At 38.3% G+C, this 21,788-nt stretch overlaps 2 protein-coding genes across 6 annotated transcripts in view; one reads left to right on the top strand and one right to left on the bottom strand.

The window, feature by feature from the left end:
* The window catches only part of pak5 (p21 protein (Cdc42/Rac)-activated kinase 5), a 49,966-nt gene extending 31,282 nt beyond the window's left edge, over window positions 1-18,684 (top strand). For all 5 annotated transcript variants that reach the window (XM_047801886.1, XM_047801887.1, XM_047801883.1 and 2 more), the window contains 7 exons: window positions 5,912-6,742; window positions 9,863-10,348; window positions 11,212-11,345; window positions 15,049-15,175; window positions 16,169-16,294; window positions 16,473-16,607; window positions 17,203-18,684. In XM_047801886.1, the coding sequence (XP_047657842.1) occupies window positions 5,912-6,742; window positions 9,863-10,348; window positions 11,212-11,345; window positions 15,049-15,175; window positions 16,169-16,294; window positions 16,473-16,607; window positions 17,203-17,358 (1,995 nt within the window). In that variant the 3' untranslated portion in view covers window positions 17,359-18,684. The remainder of the gene's footprint in view (window positions 1-5,911; window positions 6,743-9,862; window positions 10,349-11,211; window positions 11,346-15,048; window positions 15,176-16,168; window positions 16,295-16,472; window positions 16,608-17,202) is intronic.
* A 946-nt stretch (window positions 18,685-19,630) lies between these two features.
* lamp5 (lysosomal associated membrane protein family member 5) overlaps window positions 19,631-21,788 on the bottom strand; it is an 8,247-nt gene continuing 6,089 nt past the window's right edge. The window contains exon 7 of the mRNA XM_027149806.2: window positions 19,631-20,210. Coding sequence (XP_027005607.1) covers window positions 20,035-20,210 — 176 coding nt within the window. The 3' untranslated portion in view covers window positions 19,631-20,034. The remainder of the gene's footprint in view (window positions 20,211-21,788) is intronic.

Below are 21,788 nucleotides of genomic sequence, written 5' to 3'. Positions count from 1 at the left end.
GTGACACAACAGACAGGACCGTTATGCCTACAATCTTCAAGGCAGTAATTTAATGTCTTGGCCTTTCATCTGTGTTGAAGATTGGGTCTGTTAAGACAGCAACGGAAGGCCAAAGGTGTGCTTGAAAATCACATTATGTGAAAGTCACAACTCTTTGTGTTGCCACTCTACTTCAGTGCAATTAGTTAGTGCAGTGGATTAGTTCAAAACAGAAAATAATAGCTTATGTTCAGACAAATTTGTATTACTGCTTCTGTTTAAACTGAACAGACTATTTGCAGTATGTTCCCAGAATTATACCAATATATTTACTACAAAACATGTACAGCTCTCAAATTTTATTTTATAAAACTATCTTTACCGTTTCTATTAAATTGTTATATCAATGATAAATAATATGAATGAAATGCACCTGGAAATAACATCACCATATGTATTTAGCTACATTGCCTTGTATTAAAAGCATCTTTGCCTTCATTATTTTCTGTTTATATATACATTTGTATGATAAAATCTGATTAGTAGAAAGATGCCATCTACTGGCCAGTATATGATTCACAGTAGTCCTTCTATTTGGTCTTTTGGTATTGTATAGATAATTATTTATGCTGGCAAAAGCCCATTGCCATGTTGCTGACTTACTTAACTCATGGTCCGTTTGTGGGTTAATTCTGTTTGAATAAACAGAGCAGAGAACACAAAAAGCAAATTGTCCATGAGACCTGTCATACATTTCTCTCCAGAAATGATATGCTTGTCAGTTTTACTGAAAGAAGATCCATAAAGGCAATGTTATAAATAAAAGAGATATACTCGGTGGTTGATATGATGATATGCTGACACTATCTTAACAACACAATACTTAGCATGTAATTGGAGTAATTTCTACCAGTTTAGGCATCATCCAGATAGCTGATTTGTACTTTTTTCAGATTTCATATTCTTGAATAAATTCCTGAACTGAACATGAACTGAGGGTGATAAGGTGGCTGTCCTTTTAATTACACTTATACTTAATTTCGCTTTATTACTCTTAGTCTTAATTATACTCCCACTTTTCTGTTCACACACCTATCATAAAAGTCCTGATTGTTGTTGTTGCATCACAACCAATAATGGTCAGATGGGTCCTGTGCTGTGCTCATTTATTGTACTTTTTTTTGTATTAGTGATCTGATATCACATGATGGTGTGTGACAGCAGTGTGCTGCTGTACTAATGAACAGGAGACATTTATCTAGATGTACTTCATGATTAATGACCTAAACACAGCATACTGTGCTCTGTGTCAGTACAGCAAGAGGAGGAACTACAGGAGGAGGAACTACAGAATCTTCCTCAAATACAGATAACCTTAAAATCATCTTATCACTTCAACTGGTATCTGATCTAAGTGTAAGGGGCTGTAAAATGCTGTGAATTGCATGCATACAAAGGAGCTGGAAGGTGAATGAGGAGACGTGAGCAGGGACACAATCAGCCAAGCTTGTGGCAGTGGAAAGTAGCTAAAATCATGAAAGAGAAAAATGTCATCTTACTGACTTTGTCCATGGCATGGGTGTTGGTGATGAGCTTAATTTATCACAACATTCTAGCGTTTATGCTGAAGGAATTAACACCCTCAAGCAGCAGTTCTTTCTGTCTTCAGTATTGGTGACACTGCACCCTAAAACCTGACAATAACCCATTGGTTCTGTTATCATTACTGCTGTGTAAGAGTCAACCGGTCCTGCCACTGCTGTATGGGTCAGAAACATCACTGTGCTTCTGGAGCTGTAGCATTTGTTGTATGCCTAAATCTCCAAAGTGCATATGTGCTGCATGAGTAACTCTCTCCTCTTGTACTGCAGTTTAGTGCTTGCCAAGATGAGCTTTTGAGCTATTGCTCAGAAGATCTTGTGCCATCTCACACGTCTCACTTCAGCGGTTTGTTAAGGCCATTGTGACTGACCTTTAAAGGTTATTATAAGAACATCATTAAGGTTAAATCTAATAAACTCATCATGCAAATGTCAAAGCTTGATTCACACAATTCATAAATGTGTGGAAGTTATTTAAAAGAATTAGCTCGGCTAATTCTACTGAGAAATGGAAAAATCTCTTAATCATCAAGCAATGAGAGTTTTTTACCAGAAGGTGGCGCCAGAGTTCTGAGTAAATACTTCAGTGTAGACAGAGTCAGAGTAAATATAGGTCAAAAAAAAATTCTTTATTACCAGGTCCTGCTCTTACCACCACCACCATTGGAGGTTAAGTTTGGAGGTTAATATTATATACAAATGATCTCCCAACACAGGTCTCAGTGCAACTTCTCAACATACACTAGTGACCATGTCAGTTGGTGTCTACATTTATGGCAGTTGCCAAATGGGTTTTGTGATAGATGTTATGCTTCTTCCTATCGTTCATATTAGCGTTATATGTTTCTATGTGAATGTATGCTAGTATGTTTTAGTAATAATAAAAGAGCATTTCAGAACCTCAATGAAAAAGCTTCTGAAGTGAGTGATGTTTTTTAATCCTGCTTTCTGAGTGTTTAGGTTTTGAGTCAAGCTTATTTCCAAGATGATTTTGTTTGTCCATTGGACTGGCAAAGACGTGGCACAGACCCGGCAACCCTGGTCTCAATTTGTTAATTATTGAGTATAACAGACAACGACTTCAAGGTTAACAAAGTCAATTTTCCTGACGTTTGCTTTTGTAATTTATGGAGTCAGAGAGAGGACATGAGCCAAATTTATAAGTAAATCTGTGAGATTAGATCTGTGTGTAGTTTGCCCTCCTTTTGTGTTCTGCATGTCCCAGGCATATAATGATACAAATATACCGTGGTAATAGGATGTTCTGGAAGATTACAGAAGATCTGCTAGTTACCTGTGATGCACTCGTAGCTAGTTACTACATTTACATTTACATTTACAGCATTTGGCGAACGCCCTTATCCAGAGGGACGTACATAAATGCTTAAATCTCTAACATTAATGTATTCAATGTTAGAGATTTAAGCACTTATGTACGTCGCTCTGGATAAGGGCGTCTGCCAAATGCTGTAAATGTAAATGTAAATGTAGTTAGCTAGAAATTTGTAATTCACAGTACCATTTGATGACATAAGTGTATGGGGTGTCAATATAGTGACCCTAGTCTCACTGTTATTACATGACATTAATATGACATTTGCCTTTAAATATACACATTTAGTTTTTTCTTTTGTCATCTCACTAACTTTTCTGGAGTTAACAAGTTTATTGGGAATGGGCTCCTCATCAGTAGTTGACAATTTATTTTGAAACAGCATTCTGCGAAGATTAATTTTGTGAGCCCCAGTGTGAAACCCCTCATTTAAATAGCATGACATTGTTAGCATGCACCGCCTTTGACCTACACACCGTCGTCTTCTATGAGCCTCATCCGAGTGTTTTGAGGAAAGGTAGTGGTGTTGAGCTCTGCTAGAGGCAGGGTCATTAATTACACCCCCCAACACACTCACTTCATTACATTCAAGGTTAATCCTTTGCTTATCTTCTGGTGAGCCCATTCTTTCCCACACTCCTCCTCCACCTGTTCACTACTCTCATGTTCCCTCATTTCATTTCCTCACTTACCTTCAGACGACAGCGTTGTCGGGGCCGTGAGTGGATCTATTACACCTTATCACAGCAGGACAGGCCAGAGACAGAACCCAGGTGAAATATGGCTCCTGTCACAGAAGCCAGCAGAGAGGAGGAGAGTACAGTGCTGAATTTACCACTCTTACAAAACAATGTGAGAGAGAGAGAGAGAGAGAGAGAGAGAGAGAGAGAGAGAGAGAGAGAGAGAGAGAGAGAGAGTATGTGGAAGTAGTACTTGGTACTCCGGCATTATCAGACACCTAATTCAAACGAATGGGCAGTTTTCCAAAACTGAGTTGGATTCTGGAGCTTGACATTGATTTGGCACACAATTAACCTCACTTCACCTCCTCCCTTTGCCTTCCTCTCTCTCTCTCCCTCTTTTTTTCTCCCCTTTTGTGCTTCTCCGTGCTTATTGATTTTCACTCTAGACCTAGTTTCTTTTCTCTCCAGTAATAAACACTCCATCTTCTCCTGCTTGGCATCAGATGAATTAAGCAGAAAATGTGCAATTCATGTTCATACTTGTTTGACGTAATTCTTAATGGCTTTTATAGAACCTGCTGGGCTTTCTCAAGGGGAAAAAGCAGAGTATATTGCTGCCTTACAAAAGTTGCTTATAGTTTGTCAATTATTCTATCAAGAAGACTCTTAAATTGCTTAACAAAACATGCTTTGACAAACTTAAGTCATCGATTTTTCCGTACTATTAAATTCACATTTAACAGTAGATTTCTAGGTGTGATGTACTTGCAAGAACAAATCCACCTATCGATGTTATTAGTATAGAAATTCATATAAAGTCAGTGATGGATGCAGGTGGACAGATATGCTGATAAGCTGATAGGTCTGGTCTGTTCGAGACATTCTGTTGTGTTTTGTTGCAGTAGTCCACTGACAGTGTTCTTATAATGTGAGCTGTGTTTTGATCAGAAGCCTTAGGCTCAGGTTGGTGTGTGACCCCATCTTTTAGTGACAACTACATTATAGAGATGGATAGGACTTGGTTTAATGACACTGTTGTGATGTGACTGTCCTGTCCTGGAGATTTATAAACTCCTGCCTTAAACTTAACACTTGAAGCATATCAGCCATGCAGGTTGAGTTGCAGCTGTCAATAAACATTTAATGGATCCCCTGTTTCAATGAATGTTTCTAAAGTATGGATTGTTATTACAGTGCTTTGTGAACTTCTGTGCACAGCATCAGATATGTTGTGTTGCATACGATTTGATCTTTATATATTGTAAATTAAAAACACACCTTACACTATATGTCAGTGTGGTGATATTGTTGAATATGATTCCCGAAGGCAATTTAACTTTGCTGGTCTCAATGACATTTCCCCCTGAACTTAAATTATGTGTGTTCGGTGGGTTGATACACCATCGGTTCCACTTGACCAACGACTGACACCAGTGTTCTTGAAGCCCTGTGGCTTGCAACACAAGAAGAGCTTTGTTGCTTTTTGCAGTATGTTATACCTAAATGAAAAATGTATTTTCAAGACATTTTTAATATTAAAAGTACATAATGCTGTCGTTATAAAAGCGAGAAATGTACATCTGGACCTGCTGAGAGGTTCTTGGACAGCTGGTTAGTACTATTTAAAAAGAAGTGTCTAAATAATATCACTTAAACAGAGGAAGGGTGCAGCATAGAGCTGATTGGTTCCCATAACATCTTTGTTGACTCATGTGCTAACATCATATTATTTCTCATATAATCATTATGTGATCTCAAGCTTGCAGTGTTGTTACACATTTTACAAAGACACACACACACACACACACACACACACACACACACACACACACACACACACACACACACACACATAAAATCTCTTATATCTGTCCTGTGTCTTTAGCATTTAAGGAACACGTTTGGCTCGAGAGAGGGTAAAATAATAAATATTCCACTGCTTTATTTTACTACACTTGTGAGTAAAGAGCTTAGTATGAGTCATAGCATAGCTGTGAAATGCTCTTAGGTAGGGGTGGAATGGGATGTGCAGAGGCTCTGTTTGTTTAGGATGAAAGCTGTTCTGCTCAAAGCCGCAGTGTGCCAAATTTTGAGATTACTATAGCGCGTTCTTGTCAGACTCCCACTGATATTTATGGTAATCATTTTCTGGGTCAAATTGCAACAAGCACCTTGTATTGCTTGTTTGGTGAAATATTTTTCACTGTTTCCAAACAGAAGCATATGTTCTTCTGGTAATTTAGTGGTCATTGCATCCTCTAAGCCCAGGGCTTAATCAAGCAGGTCACTTACTCTTTGTTACTTTCTCTCTTTAGACCATCGTTCGGGGCAGCAAACCACCCAAGGATGCTTCCATCAATGGATTACTTGAAGAGTTTGACAACATATCAGTGACACGCTCCAATTCTCTGCGCAAAGAGAGCCCACCAGGAGCCCACCAGGCCAGTTCAGTCAAGCAGCTGTCCATAGCTTCGGCAAACGCCAGCAGCAGTGGACCAGAGGAGAACGGCTTCAGTCACTACTTTGCCCGATACTCCTGCGATCTGGACAGTAGCAGAGACTTCCCACTGGAGCGGGACAAAGGTGCATACGATGGTGAGTGGGCGGTGGGGCGCCACTACCGCTTCTCCTTCAAACAGAATGGCCACACCATTCGCAGCCATTTCTACCCAGATGCCATGCCACAGAAGTCCTCAGAGTATGCCAAAATGCCACCAGACTACCACGCCTACTTAGAGAGCAAGGTGCGTCTGTCCACGGATGAGATGGCGGCAGGTGTCACTAGGAACTATTACAGAGCCTCTCTGGGAGGATCCAGTCAGGATTACCGCGAGCAGCCATTGGGAACGCCATCACGGGCCTCCTTACACAGCGAGCAGATCAACTACCCGGATGGTGACTGGGGCGGAGGAATCTATACTGCAGCATTAAGGGATGACTACGAAAAGAGGCCAAAGTCATCCTACATTTGTCAGACAAGTCCCCAGCCAGCCATACGGCAGCGCTCCAGATCAGGCTCTGGCTTACAGGAGCCCAGTCTGCCCTACGGCATCGCTACCTTCAAGGCTGCACCACACGGGCCATACAGCTCCTACACTTACCCTCGTCTTTCTGAAAACACTTCTGCCTCCCAGATCATTGGCAAGGTAATCCGTTCAGTCATCTCTATGTCATCCTTATATATCTCAGATTGTTAAGTACAAGTTTTGCTATTCAAATTCAATCATCTTGATCAAGATAAGTATTAAAAACATAAACACAAATAATAATTAAAGCACAGGACGAACTGAGGCTTATTTAACAAGACAAAAGGGCTTAGCTTTATGTGGAATTAGCATGTGTTATTTCCATAGATGTTCATTAAACGGGACTCAAATGTAAATTAATAAGTTCAAGATTACAGGCTTGGTATTAACTGTAGCCTTTGGTTTTATAGAATTACAATCAGATTACATCAGCAACCTTTTGGCAGACAGACAAAGTGGCCAACATTTACATTTCAGTTTTCATAGAAATGAAAAAAAATCTATTCTAAAAAGATTCTATTCATTTAAGCTTGTAGGTTACTGTCTTTTATTGTGCATTGGTGTGCTTTTGAAGCTTATAAGCTACTAAGTTTAATTATACATCATATGTGCTGACAAAAAAATCATTATGTTTGTGGATGACACATCAAAATAGCTGGATAGAAACTAATAACAACGATAATTGTTACAAAATGATAATACCGAGTCTTGTGGAAAGCCATGTTGTATTACATATTACTTGAAGTAGCTCACTGCACTTTTTTTTTTATTACAAAGCAGCTGTAAAGAAGGCTGGATGTAGATTTAGATTCTTAAAGAGCAAGGGATAGGGTTTTGAATGGGGCTGGGTGATAGTCGAAAAGAAAAACTACCTGAGAATTCAGGAGGAACCCTTAAGAGGACTCAAAAGCGAATCCATCATATTGAAAATAAAGGGCAGTATATCCTGGCATGAGAACAGCAGTTTAATTTTGCTGCAGCAGTTTGTAGAAGTTACACATCTGTACTATTTATGTGAGAATTGATATGAAATTAGGTTGAATTTAGGGGAAAGTTTAAACTTTGTTTTATTTAAGGGACCAATCACAGCAGTAGAAAATGCAGAATGTTCTGCATCGATGTAGAGCATCAGGAAAGTCCATGAAGCTTCTGTGGAAAAATATCAAACAAGTGTTTATTCTCTTCTGACTTTAATATTTAAACACCATGGTATTAATACTGTATGTCACAGGATTGTGGGTTTCTGGGAGTTTCATGTTTCTTCTTCTCCACCCAGTGTTGCCATTTTCACAGTATTTTGTAATGAAAAGATCCAATATTGAATCTATTGGTATTTTTTAAGTATGATTCTAATTACATGAAAAACTAAACATGGGGCTTTCTTTCTCACTTGTACCCAAACACTGTCGATAGCCAAATCATGTCCATGATGCCCATGTACTTTATCATGCTGGCCTGGTGATGGATTTCATGTCACCACTTAATCTACTTGCCATAGACACACAATTACTTTTAGGAGAGTGGTGCAGAAATCAATTAATGGAACACAGGTAGCTTTACAGATAACAGCAATTCATCTAAGACACTGAGGAAAGGCTACACAAAGCTCAGTAGGCTTTATACACATATAACTGTGCTTGCTTTAGTGAATCTCTGTAATTGATTTGTCTCTTACAGAAGAATAAGCTGCATATTTTTGACCTCATCTTGCTGAGCTCCTAAAACTGCAGAGGCTGAAACACCGTTTGTGGTAGAGGTTTATCTATTGTGGTCCTAGACTCCAGAATAATGTTTCAAAGCACACTAAGAGATTAAGAATATTTAGATTCTTTTTACATGTTTTTGAATCTAGATAACAGACCAATACTTTGAACTGTGCCAACTTTGTTGTAAATGACCTTGGCACTGTGAGGTGGTACAGTGGTCCAGCAGGTCGTGTAGCTACCTCACATATCCACTGGTGTATATACATTCAGCGTGTATTACTGTCTTATGCACAGTGTTTCAGTCAAATGCTTTATATCCATCATAACCCTGCCCAGATAAAGTAGTTATTTATGCTGAATGAACTATAAGTGCTATAAAGGATTTGTTATTAGTATCGTGAAAAGGATTCACCAAACTACATTTAATTGTTTGTAACAGAGACTTTTTCTGATTTAATCAGATGCTTTGGAAAAAGCCACTGTGTTCTTCTCACTCAGCATAGAAATTTCAGGCAATGCAGTTTTTTCCTGCTGTTGTGGACCACTGTTTAAGTGTAGAGTGCTTGGGGAAATGCACTCATACGCACACACACACACACACACACACACACACACACACACACACACACGCACACAAATGCACACACTGGGGGGCTCAATGTGACAGACTGACGTTGTGGCACAGTCGTTTTCTGCAGGCTTTGCATAAAAACGGCCCGCGCGATGTTCCACCACAGAATTCAATTTCACAGTCCAGTTGGGCTGTTGATTATACTGCCAAATTCAGATTAATGTGCGTTTAACGAACATGGGTGAGGAGAGCCCTGGCTGACAGCCAGTCGGGGAACGATTGCAGCACTGTATGAGGGGGTCTCGGGGCTCCTCCATCCCATAAGTGCGATTCCTCCATCAGCAGAATGTGATTGGCTAAATGGCCATAATTACACATCGTAACAGGATTCTCATCAGGCATCTTAAAGGAGTCTCCCCGTCATGTCCGACTGAATATCTTTTGAGGAACAGGCTTAACACATTTAATGTAATTTAATTTCTCGCCCATCCTGACCCTGCTGAGACTCGTGCGTGTGTGATAAATGATATAATCACCGTGCTCCTGCATAAAATCTGAAGTAGTTTCACACAACGTTTTTGGGAACAATTTATGATCTTTTGCCGTATCCTCTGTTTTAATAATAATTCTGATTATATTGATATAATTTTTTTTTTCAAGATTTTAATTAACACCTGATTATTTAAAATCTGACTGCATACAGGCAGAGGACAGAACAGGAACACTGTATTAAAGTGGTTTTTGCTTTCTCTGGTCTTCAAACAAACTTACTGTTTCTTGATGTATTATTGTTGCATTTTTCTTTACAATATTAAAATGATAACCTTTAATGATTATGTAAGTACTTAATTATTTTCAGTCATGTGCTAAATATCTACAAAGCATTAGGTCTGTCATATTGCCTAAATATGGTTGTTTTCTTTGTTGTAGTGTTAAAAATTTCGTCTGTGCTCTCGTGAACAGGGTGAATATGACAGAATGTCACGGGACGGAAGCCCGCAAGTGCCAGGAGCTGAGACGTATCCGCGTGGCCCCTTCAAACTACCTCAGAGCCATGCCAAGATGGGCTATCCACCTAGCTTTCAGTACCCACCTCCTTTCCACTACAAGCCATCACCATACCACCACCCTCCATCTCAGCCTAGTCCTCCGTACACCCCTCAGGGTGCCCACTCCCAGCCCTCCTCACCCTACATCCCCCCTGGATACTGGGGCTCATCCTGTGAGCCTCCACCACCCTCACGTGTCTCTCATGAGCAGTTCCGTGCTGCACTGCAGCTTGTAGTGAATCCAGGCGACCCACGTGAATATCTGGACAACTTCCTGAAGATTGGCGAGGGCTCCACAGGCATTGTGTGCATAGCTACAGAGAAGCACAGCGGCAAGCAGGTGGCTGTCAAAAAGATGGACCTGAGAAAACAGCAGCGGCGTGAGCTGCTCTTTAATGAGGTGAAGGAGAGTGAACAAATATGGCTGTTATTATTGTTTCATTGATTATTGGAATCTGGACCTGTTAGGCATTAAGCTGATGGCTATGCTAGTAAACAAAACAGTTAATATTCTATACAAGGCAAACTTTAGCTAACTAATAATGAAAGGTGGAAAACAAGAGCAAGCCCAAACAACTGCAAAAACATTCATCTGGGGCTAAAATTTCTGTCTATCTATATATTCTAAGAATTAGAAAAGAAGATTCCACATTAAGGGAATATGACTGAAAATATTTATTAAATGCATAAACTGTATTTCTTTGTAATCTTAGTGAATGGTCTCAGAATGAAAATGATTAAACATTATAAAAATGCTTTCCAAAGTATATGTGCTTGTGTTCCGTTTCTATTTTCTGAGCCTCTAATGAAAATTCAGAAATGCTTCATTTGTCCTCACTTACACGCTTCCTAGGAAGTGGCACTAAGATCTGGTGGTTTCATTTGTGAACATGTTTCTGATGTTCTTAATATTTTTTGCTAATCTTAATTACTCCACTGTTATTATTGAATAAATATCATTGCAGTGAAAACCGTTCTTTGCATATGTATGAATTTTAATGTTAGTAAACAAACCCTGTGTTTCAGAGAGCACATATAACTATCTTTACTTTCATCGCTATAGTTACAGTATATCAGATAGATGCAATAATCAGTCGTACAGCAATGTATTTTGAAACCGTCCTGTTAATACCAATACTTTAATAACTTCTTTGTAGAATGTGTATTCTTGAACTGTGTAGACAAAGCCACGTCTTGTTTTGAACAGCACTTTATGATCGAGCTTCTTTTTCTTGAATTTTCTAACTTGTCTGTTTGCTTCAGGTGGTGATTATGAGGGACTACCATCATGAAAACGTGGTGGACATGTATAACAGCTATCTGGTTGGAGACGAGCTCTGGGTGGTGATGGAGTTCCTGGAAGGAGGGGCTTTAACAGATATTGTCACACACACAAGGTAAAGGTGCACAGTGGTTAAGCCGGGGTCTAACAAAAGTGGACAAGCACGTGCTCACACTTGCTAGGAAAGTACCGTCATCAATGGCGAAAGTTTGATTTTGACATTGGTGGGGACATAATTTATTTGACATTGGTGGGGACATAATTTATTTGACATTGGTGGGGACAACATTCCCCGTATTTTGTGCATAAAACTGTTGTTATAAGAATACTTTCTTCCTCACATACCGGTAGCCTGCATAATCACGTTGCATATTGCTTCATACAACGGAATATAGCTGCAGCCGACCTCAACACATTAGCGAGAAAGACAAAGCCAATCAAACATATTATTAAAAGAGAGGCAGGACTCAAAAAAGGCAAAGGCCAATCCTTTTATAGAGGTGAGTTACAGAGGCGGGATTCATTGCAGGGGGTAGATCTGTTAACCGTTTGTGTCCCACTAGTTGCGCTATTTTTTACAGAACGCCGTTGTAAAATATTTTTCATCTTATTTAATGATTCCTGGATAAATGTTTAAATAAGTAAATGTTTTGAAATAAGTAAAAAAGCACAAGGCACAGACAGACATCAGTGGTTATGTATAAATATATATAAGCTTGGTTGAATTATTGCTAGGGACAATTGAGTGTTCCCTGGATATTGGTAGGGACATGTCCCTACCGTCCCTACCCAAATCGATGCCCTTGACCGTCATACATTAAAATAAATGTATTTAAATTCAAGTACTTCGAGTTGTTTACACAGATTTTTTCTTCTGTACACACTGTATTCTAAGAGCCTGCTGCTGATTGAAATTATTTATGCCAGGCTGCGTAATTTATCTGTCAAATAATTTCATGTTCAGCACGTTTGACCAACGTTTGACCAAACCAAACGTTTGTTTCTCAGTTGCTTCAGTTTCCTGACATTTCATTTACTTAACACACTCTTTATCATCAACCATCTCACAAGGAAATGTACTGGCTTTTGTTTACACGTGAGGAATCATACTAGATCTTGTCCAGTTGATTGCGTTCACATGTTTAATTGACATCAGATTGTCATTTAAATGATAAAGGTATAACAATAGTTTCATTATATTTTTCATGCTTAAATGAAGCTGGGTGACAGAGTGGAGTAGCAGGCAGTGTTAATGTCTCACAGCTCCAAGGTTCAGTCCTAACCTCTGGTTCCTGCCTGTGTACAGGTTCTCCCCATGTCCATGTTGGGTTCCTCCACACATGTTCTCCACTTTCCTCCTACTGTACCTTCCCAAAACATGCCAGAAGGTGGCTTGGCTTTGTTAAATTGCCCTAAGTCATGAAGACAAGTATAGCATTTAGTTTGTGAATGTAAGGTGTGCATTTTCACATGTAAGTTGAATATCTCCAAAATCTGCTTTTGCTGAGTTTGGGTTTTAAACAGCTTGTGTGTTTACGCCCACTTAGAGTGTATTTATAATTACAGTCATTGGCAGTGTACATCAGCCTCATGTGGCACGGTGTTGGGATCTAATTGCATGCTTTCAGAAGGGTGGGCAGACTCGTCTGTGTGAAGTCCTGAGATCACTAGCAGACTCTTCATTAGTCATAGAGGAGGTGTGAGCTCAGCTGCTTTCACTTTAAATTCTCTTTGTTTTCAATGTATCATGTTCTGTTTGACTTGGTAATGGAAAGCTGTGTAGAAAAAAGCCTGTTGTTTCTGCGAGTGTAATGCTAATATGTACTCCTACACACTCTGAGTGATAGAGGCTGTGTTAACAAAGCGACCACAGAGAAAGAGATATGAGCATTCAGAGTAGGTGAACAATAGACAGGGATTAAATCATTATTACAATGAGCAGCGTGGAACACATCAAGCTCTTTACATTGGCAGTTCCATGGCATACAGGCTTAGTTCTGTGCATTTTAAGAAAAGAAGTGAGCTTTTTACACTTATGCTGGTTGCATTCAGGGTTTACAGTGCTATTACATTACATTATGGGTTTATAGGAAAAAGTGGCATTTAAATGGAAATGGAAGCACATTTTACATGTGATGGCTATGACCACAGGGAAGCGTGCTGAGTTTTTCCTCCTGTCTGAAGGTGTGCTGCTCTTTCCAGCTGTTTTCTGCTCAATTTGCTGGAGCTGCCAAGACAGAGTGCACATTGCCAAACGGCGTGACTGTGTAGGATGTTCAAACAGCACCCAGATACCAATTAAACCCAGGCTGAAATGAAACTCGTGACAGCAGTAGATTTTACACAGGTGGGCGATAGATTGTAATGCATTTGTATGTGTATCTGAGCCAGAGAACAGAGAATTGGAGTTTTTTTTTTTTAATCTTTTGTTTCTTTTGCACATTTACAAAGTAATGATTATGGTTTGTTCTTGACAAGCGGTTTGCCTACAGATACATCTGCATGACCATCGTCCGTGCAAGAAATGTAATTATGGGCATACTGTATACACTGCGTGTGTAGATCATTAAACCTCTTGTCTGTAAGGGGGAGCAGGTTTTTTCAAAGTGTGGGGGCGTCAATAAACAAATGGTACGACAAAGGGTTCCCCTTGAGTGCATTGTGAAGGCTGCAGGCAGGGAGAAGAAGGGAACAAGGGAGCCGCCCCGACAGCTGGCCCTCATGTTCGTGCTCTTACAGCCGATGTGCTGCTCAATCAGACGTGCTGCCTCTGAACAACTGCTGCCTCAACAGCACTGCTATTGTCTTTGCGTTACTGTACATGTGCTGTTAATGATAAGGTTTGAAATGACACTGCTTCCTGCAGGTGTGTGTGTGTGTGTGTGTGTGTGTGTGTGTGTGTGTGTGTGTGTGTGTGTGTGTGTGTGTGTGTGTGTGTGTGTATGTGCGTGTGTTTGTGTGTCGAGGACTGGGCAGTATTTCTGATACGTGTATTAAAATTACAAAGTAGGTTTTTGTCATTGTTGTAGGTTTAATAAGCAGGTATTTTGTCTAAGAGGCTTTTGTGCACAACATTTTTAGACATTGTGTTTTATGTTGAATGACAGATTTCAAAGTGGCTCTAAGATTTAAATTCTCTGTACTGTAGCATTCAAATTCTTAGAAAAAGCTTCTGTTTGTGAACCGTTCATGAAGCTTTCTAATGCCTGGGTTTTAAATGGAAAAAATATAAAGATTATTAACTATTTTTTATTTCTGATGCTGGATATTTGGTGTTTAAAAAAATGGTAATGGCCTTTATTATTCATCAGACAGTTCACCAGTGAGTAAACTGGATACTAGTTAGCAAGCCAATCTGCAGTGATTTGTAGTTATGATTTAACTATGTTTTAACTGCACTTTCAACAACACACAACAACAGGTAACCATTTATTGTACAGTGATACTTTCTAAAGCAAAGACACAAAATTAAAACTTTTAAGATTTAATACAGAATACCAAAGGAGTTTAGCAGTAGACAGTTTTAGCAGTAGATATCAGCCACCTGAACATTTACATCATATCATTGCCACCAATATCAAATGTATTTCTGTAAAAAAAATTCTATATTATGTTTTTCGTACTTGTCAGTTGCCATAATGTGTAGTTATTTTGACACTATTATATTCATGAGCATTTTTATTATGTATTTGCATATATATATATACTGAATTTCATACACTGTCATTCCGACTCTTATCAGCTTGTTTTTTTTTTTGGCTGCTGTAAAAATGTGTATTAAATGGAATCTCATGGTGTTTACTGTATTTTCCTGACAGGATGAATGAGGAGCAGATTGCCACAGTGTGTCTGTCAGTTTTGAAAGCCCTCTCATATCTCCACACACAAGGTGTCATCCACAGAGACATAAAGAGTGACTCCATCCTCCTCACTAGTGATGGCAGGGTGAGTTCATGTTTTTAGCTGCACCTCTCAGAGTGAGCACTGTGATCTTCAGTTTTATACTGCTGATAATAATACAAACACTACTACTGCTACTAATGAAACTGTTTATTATTATTATTATTATTATTATTATTATTATTATCATTATTATTATTATTATTACTATTATTATTTTATTTTTTTATTTTTTTATAATGAAACAAAAAACATATAGAAATAATCAATCAGTTAATTGAATAATCATAAGCTTAAATAATCATTTCAAGTATCTATCTATCTATCTATCTATCTATCTATCTATCTATCTATCTATCTATCTATCTATCTATCTATCTATCTATCTATCTATCTATCTATTAGTATATAATTGCTCTTACATTACACTAACTCTAGGATATGTGGGAAGATGATGGCATTAGGGCAACGGCACCCTTTGGAACAGCATGCTTTTGTTGTAGGGACCTACTGTACACAGAACCTTAAGGTTTCCCCGAGAGGACTTATAGATTGTGGACATATAGAACCCTATAAGAACTTTTATAAAACCCCTACCGGAGTGTAGTATTACATATTTTAAGAGAGACCCATTGTCAAACAAGCAAATATACACTCTAAATCTACACCCTGCTTTTTGAGACAGGGAAAGTAATCAAGACTAATTACCAACTCATGTAACTGAGTAATTAAATCTTGTCACCTAGCTCCTAATTAGGTGAAAGGATGTAAATTAATGAGTGATAATGTGCAGAATTCTTCCACTCCTGTGAATTTTTGGTGCTGCTTTTTGTCCCATGATGCCCTATGAGCCTTTATAGCTTTCTGAATAAATAAATAAATAAATAAATAAATAAATAAATAAATAAATAAATAAATACTATTTGTATGTGTTTGCATTCAGTTATATTCCTAACACAAATGTTATTATTTAAAACTCAGTTATCAGTTACCAGTTAGCATCAGTTAAAGACGATTTCTCTCCTTCCCACTTTATAGATAAAGCTCTCTGACTTTGGCTTTTGTGCTCAAGTCTCAAAAGACGTGCCTAAGCGAAAGTCCTTGGTTGGAACACCGTACTGGATGGCACCCGAGGTCATCTCCAGGCTGCCATACGGCACTGAGGTAATTAATGGAAAATTTTACAGTCTGTTTCTTACAATTCTGTGCTACATTTCTACTTCACATTAATGTACAAAGCTACAATAGCTGTGTATAATAGACTAGTTCATAATGAGAGTACATGTCCAGAACAAACGGGGCAAAAAAGGTTCACAAACTAATATTTGCTTTGGTGTTCTAGGTTGATATTTGGTCTCTAGGGATCATGGTGATTGAGATGGTGGACGGGGAACCACCGTATTTCAATGAACCTCCGCTGCAGGCCATGAGGAGAATCCGAGACAACCTCCCACCTCGGCTAAAAGAATCACACAAGGTGAGCACATGGCACCATTAATACAGAATTTCATAATAAGGAAAATACTACAGGTGCTTTCCCTTTTTATATACAGTCTAAAATTGCAGAGAATTATGTGGTTTTCTTTTTTTTTTTTTAAAGAATACAGGATATAGGATATATTACATAGGAATATATTCAAATATATCTGTATTGTATTCCTATATAGTATATCCTATATCCTGCTGTTTTGAATGAGAGTCAAGGATTTAGATATATTTTCTTGTACATTTAGAAAAACATTAGTAAATATATTATTGTAGTGGTATAAAATGACATGTTGTGATGTATTTTTAAAAAACACAGTGTGTCATTTCTATGTTTGGGGATTGTTTTAAAATATACACCCGTTTATAAGTAAATGATTTTGGAAAATGTGACTGGAAATAGTGTTAGTGTGTCGAACTTAGACGTAGCCAGAACATAATCATATTTTTATGCATATTTAATTTAAATGTATTGTATGTGCAGCTTTTGAATAAAGACCTTAAGGCAACAGCTATGAACTTTACAAATATAACACCTATACAGTGTTATACAGTGAACATTATGACGTCTATCCCTGCTTCCTCAGGTGTCATCGGTGCTTAGAGCATTTTTGGACCTGATGCTGGTGAGGGAACCTTCACAGCGGGCCACAGCACAGGAGCTCTTGCAGCACCCCTTCCTCAAGCTCTCAGGCCCTCCCTCGTGCATCGTTCCTCTTATGAGGCACTATCGCCATCGCTGACCAATACATGCAGTACACTACTACTTACCCAGTCATATGTAACCTGTGGAAAAAAACCACACTGACACTTGTAACCATATGTAGTTTAGATAACACAAATGATAAAGCTATCTATTAATACAAAATAAATAAACAAAACACCACACTGCAGTGAATTCCATGGCCATTAGTAGTGCCGCTGGTTTCACCGGTGGTGTCTGGATCTTTATTAACCAGCTAGTGACCAGGCTGTGGGAGTTATGTGTGTGCCGTGTGTTCTGACTCCCTGGTGAGAATCGTACTGTAGTAGCTGCAGTCTTGAGTTGAGGCAGTGGGAAGCCTCAGTAATCCTGATAAGCTGCGCAACTGATGAGCGACAGCCGATCCACGGGCTCTGGCCCTGAATGCAAAATTAACTAATGATGGTTTTTCAGGAGATAAGAGGGGCTATACAGCAGATTAGTAGAAAACAAATAGGACTGTTACACTAATGAGGGAAGAGCATCTCCTTTTTCACATCTCTTCAAACTAACAATGAAAATGTATTTTAGAGGACTTGTAAGATTTCTCTGTACAGTTTTGATAATCTTCAGTATTTTGTGGTGATGTAACCATTGTGATATGGGCAGTATTGAATAGAATTAAAGAGTTTCTGCAAAAGATCTTTCCTACTGTTTATAATCCATTTTTGACTAAGATATCCTCACTAAACACATCCTTAGCTGTCAAAGAAACCTGAATATATTTATTTATCCGACATTTATAGACAGAAATTCCAGTGAGTGTGGAGAGAGGTGTTGCCAGAATTTTGTATGCTGTTTTAAAGTATTATTTATTTTTGAACTGAAGCTTTATTTTTCAGTAGTGTGGCCTTTTTTGCGTTTCTTGTTCTCATTTTGAATACATATAAAGAGCGATGTTGGTTATATCATGCAAGCAGGCTGAATCAGACAAGCAATAAGAACCACAGTTACATTCGCATCTGTTTCTTACTTCCAAAATAACACTTTTTTTTTTTTTAAAGCACTGAAAAAATGGTACTACCTTTAAGAATTTATGCTCATCCAGGAAGCAGTCACATAAAATCCTAGCAATACTTACATGCTTGACTTATTTACATTTCAGTGCTGATCTTTCCTGTAAGTGGCACACGGTGTCTATGACTCAGCCTGCGATCCTGTTTCTATTCCCATTACTCACTGTGATCTGTAAATATGAACAGTGTGTCTGCTTCTGGCAAAACCTGATGAATGGTCAGATATGAATGAGTATATCTAACTGTCGTGTCGCTTTGTACAGTGATCTTGCATGTGTGTCAACAGTAAAGCTGGTTTCAATAAAAAAAAGAAAAAGAGAAATATCTGCAGCGTTCTTTAGTGCACAATTTAAGAGACATGTTTAATTGAAATTGGGTTTAACATGTCAGCCTATAATACACAGTGAGCCAATTAAAAAACGTAAGAGACGTAATTAAAATGAGCTTTAAATAGCCATAAAATAATATAAACGTGGAGATTAGAGAGTGTGAATTCTATTCCATTTTATTTGTGGAGATTGTAAATGATTGTAAATGATTAGTATAGAGTAGAAGAGAATACAGGACCCATCCTCTTCTAGTGGGATTATAAATCATCACTGTATACAGTAGAAGAGTAAAATCCTGCACTACACATGTTATAAGGATATTTTGTATGAGCATATTGTGATTAGGAGTTCTAGGATGAACACAGGAAACTTTATGATAAATGAAATGATACACCTTCAATTTAGTCTCTTCTGTACTTCACACTACTTAACATAAGAAACTACTAAAAGGAATGAACTGTGAATAGAGATTTGTTTACTTACAGTAAACATTACAATTAAGGTTTGATTTTTTAGTGGATAATGAAGCTTGTAATACATGAGGCGGAGTTAAGATGAACGATAGTGTTGTAGTTCTAGAGGCAAACACAGGTGTGATCATCCATCTATTTTCTTTAATTTTCTTCGTATGACATTTCCAATACAAGCTAGAAGATCTAACCAAAGAGTTAGATCAATACTCCATTTCTGCTAGCCTCAAAATCCAGCACTGCTCCCTCCTTTCATTCCGCCCTCCCCCTTTTTTTTTTTTTTTACAATATTAATTATTATTTGAAATGTTTTGACACCTTTTAATTTCTGTAGTTATATGAATGGTAGTAAACTACAGGGTGTGCATACAGGGTAGTAAAATACAAGTGCGTGTAACATCAATGTCAAATCAAAACCAGAGAACTGGACACACACAAAATAGTTTATTTTTAAATAGAATTTTGCACACAAATTTTGCATGATTCAACTTTTCATACCATAATTCATATATCATATAATCTATCTAATCTCAAAATACCTTCATGAATTTGCTTTCACTTTAATGAAACAGAAATCCCTTCAGTTTATCACACATTACACACTGAGATATACAACATGGCATTGGCACAACATGAAATATTTGCACAACGTGCCAAATATATCTTTTAATATTTCAACATCTTTATCAGCAAAATGATCAATTTAAAAAGAAATCTCAAACACGAGGGATCGGACTATTAGGCAGCGGACATTAATGATGGAAAAACTCATCAAGTTTTCACAGAAGCATCAAGCAAAATGTTTGCGGATATCGGACTGTTACCCCAATGGCATGCCTTGGTCACAGTGCATAGACAGTCTCTACATGTGCTTGTAGAGGGAGCGGTCGCGGGGCAGCTGGGGTTGATGAGCCGTCAGTTTGAGATGGAAGTGGTAGATAATAACGGTGATGACGACGATGAGGCCCAGAATGAGCCCCAACACCAGAGGCAGAATCTCCTCTATCCGCTCACGTTGGTCTGTGATGCACTTGTATGCTGTAGGAGAAGAAAACGTTAGTGCCCATAATGGCACTGAAGAAGGTCATTAATAAAGCAGTTACCCTCAGAGCTTCTTTTCTGCTGCTTTATGCGTTTTTTGTATTGTTGGGGTTTTGTTGCACAATTATACTCAAAGCATATCACGCCTTCAAGGTATGATATTTCAGCAGATCAGAATGATCCAGAGTATCATTTTAATAACCCATAGGACATTCATGCCATCTCGTGCATTGGCTAAGAATACATATTAATGAATAATGCATCACTTGAGAGGATCTTATAGCCTGAAAAAAAGCCCACTATTAATCCCTAAGATCACTTGGAGCATAACTTGCAAAAAAATTTTTTTTATCTCAACCATCAACTCTGGAATAATAGTTTATATAATGTAATATTAAGGAACAAGAGGAATATCAGATTCATAGGTGACTTAAAATCAGGATTTCAGTCACTGAGTGTTTAATCTTTTATCTTATATTTTTAAGACTTAATTTTAAGATATAATATGAAATACTTTATAGTAAATTGATCAGTATTAATATTGGCTATTAAACCCATTATAATGTTTGTCTATTGTTTCATTTCACATCTCTCTAGTTATATCTTTCTGAACATTTCCACCTATCCCATTAGTCATAACTTCACCCTCCAGTACATCTAAGGAAGCCATTTTTAAATACAGACTCTCTCACCATTTAAGGTGAAGTCCGGAATATTAGCTCTGTTAGACCCCTGTGTGAGCTCTGCAGTAAGAGGATTACCTTTACAACAGCTCTGCTGGTGCATACAGAGGATTACCGCACTGCACAAGTCATCCTGTAAGCAATTAGAAGCCTAATCTGAAACGGCTCATTGACCTCTGAATGAATAATGTGTCTGTGTAAAATGTGTTACTCTCTCTCTCTCTCTCTCTCTCTCTCTCTCTCTCTCTCTCTCTCTCTCTCTCTCTCTCTCTCTCTCACTCTCTCTCTCTCTCACACACACACACACACACACACACACACACACACACACACACACACACACACACACACACACACACACACAAGTACCAGGAGAGAAGACATCAGCTAGCTATGTCATACACAGCACTGTTCTCACATCCACACTGTGCATGATCAGCACAAAGTGACTTGGTACAGCAGGCTGGGTTTTTTACTAGGCTTGTAAATCACACGAGTGTAAAGGGGACAAAGCTGACGGCCTCATTAACCGGAGGAGATGGGAATGGCGATAAATTTCAATGACCTCATGCTACAGTCCTGCTCTTCACACTCGGCTAATCTCTTCTCACTATTACACTGCAAGGTGAAGGAGGTTTTCTACTACAACTCCATGCTTCCCCTTAGGAGATGCTGGGCATGCTGACGTTTTCAGAAATTTTAGAAACTGCTAGTCCATAAAGCAGGTCTGAGCTAGAAGCTAGCTACCTGTGTTTAGTTTCATAATAATGATTCTGTGAAAAGAAAATTAATTATACACTCATAAGCTGTATACATGCATTGTTTTGAGTATGAGTCTAAAATAAGATGTCTTATAAAAGATGTTTAAATCTATATTCTATTAGATTAAATT

Source organism: Tachysurus fulvidraco, chromosome 16 (genome assembly GCF_022655615.1).
Source record: "Tachysurus fulvidraco isolate hzauxx_2018 chromosome 16, HZAU_PFXX_2.0, whole genome shotgun sequence".
NCBI lineage: Eukaryota > Metazoa > Chordata > Actinopteri > Siluriformes > Bagridae > Tachysurus > Tachysurus fulvidraco.
The sequence above is the reverse complement of the archived record's forward strand: the minus strand, read 5'-3'. Positions and strand labels throughout refer to the sequence as shown.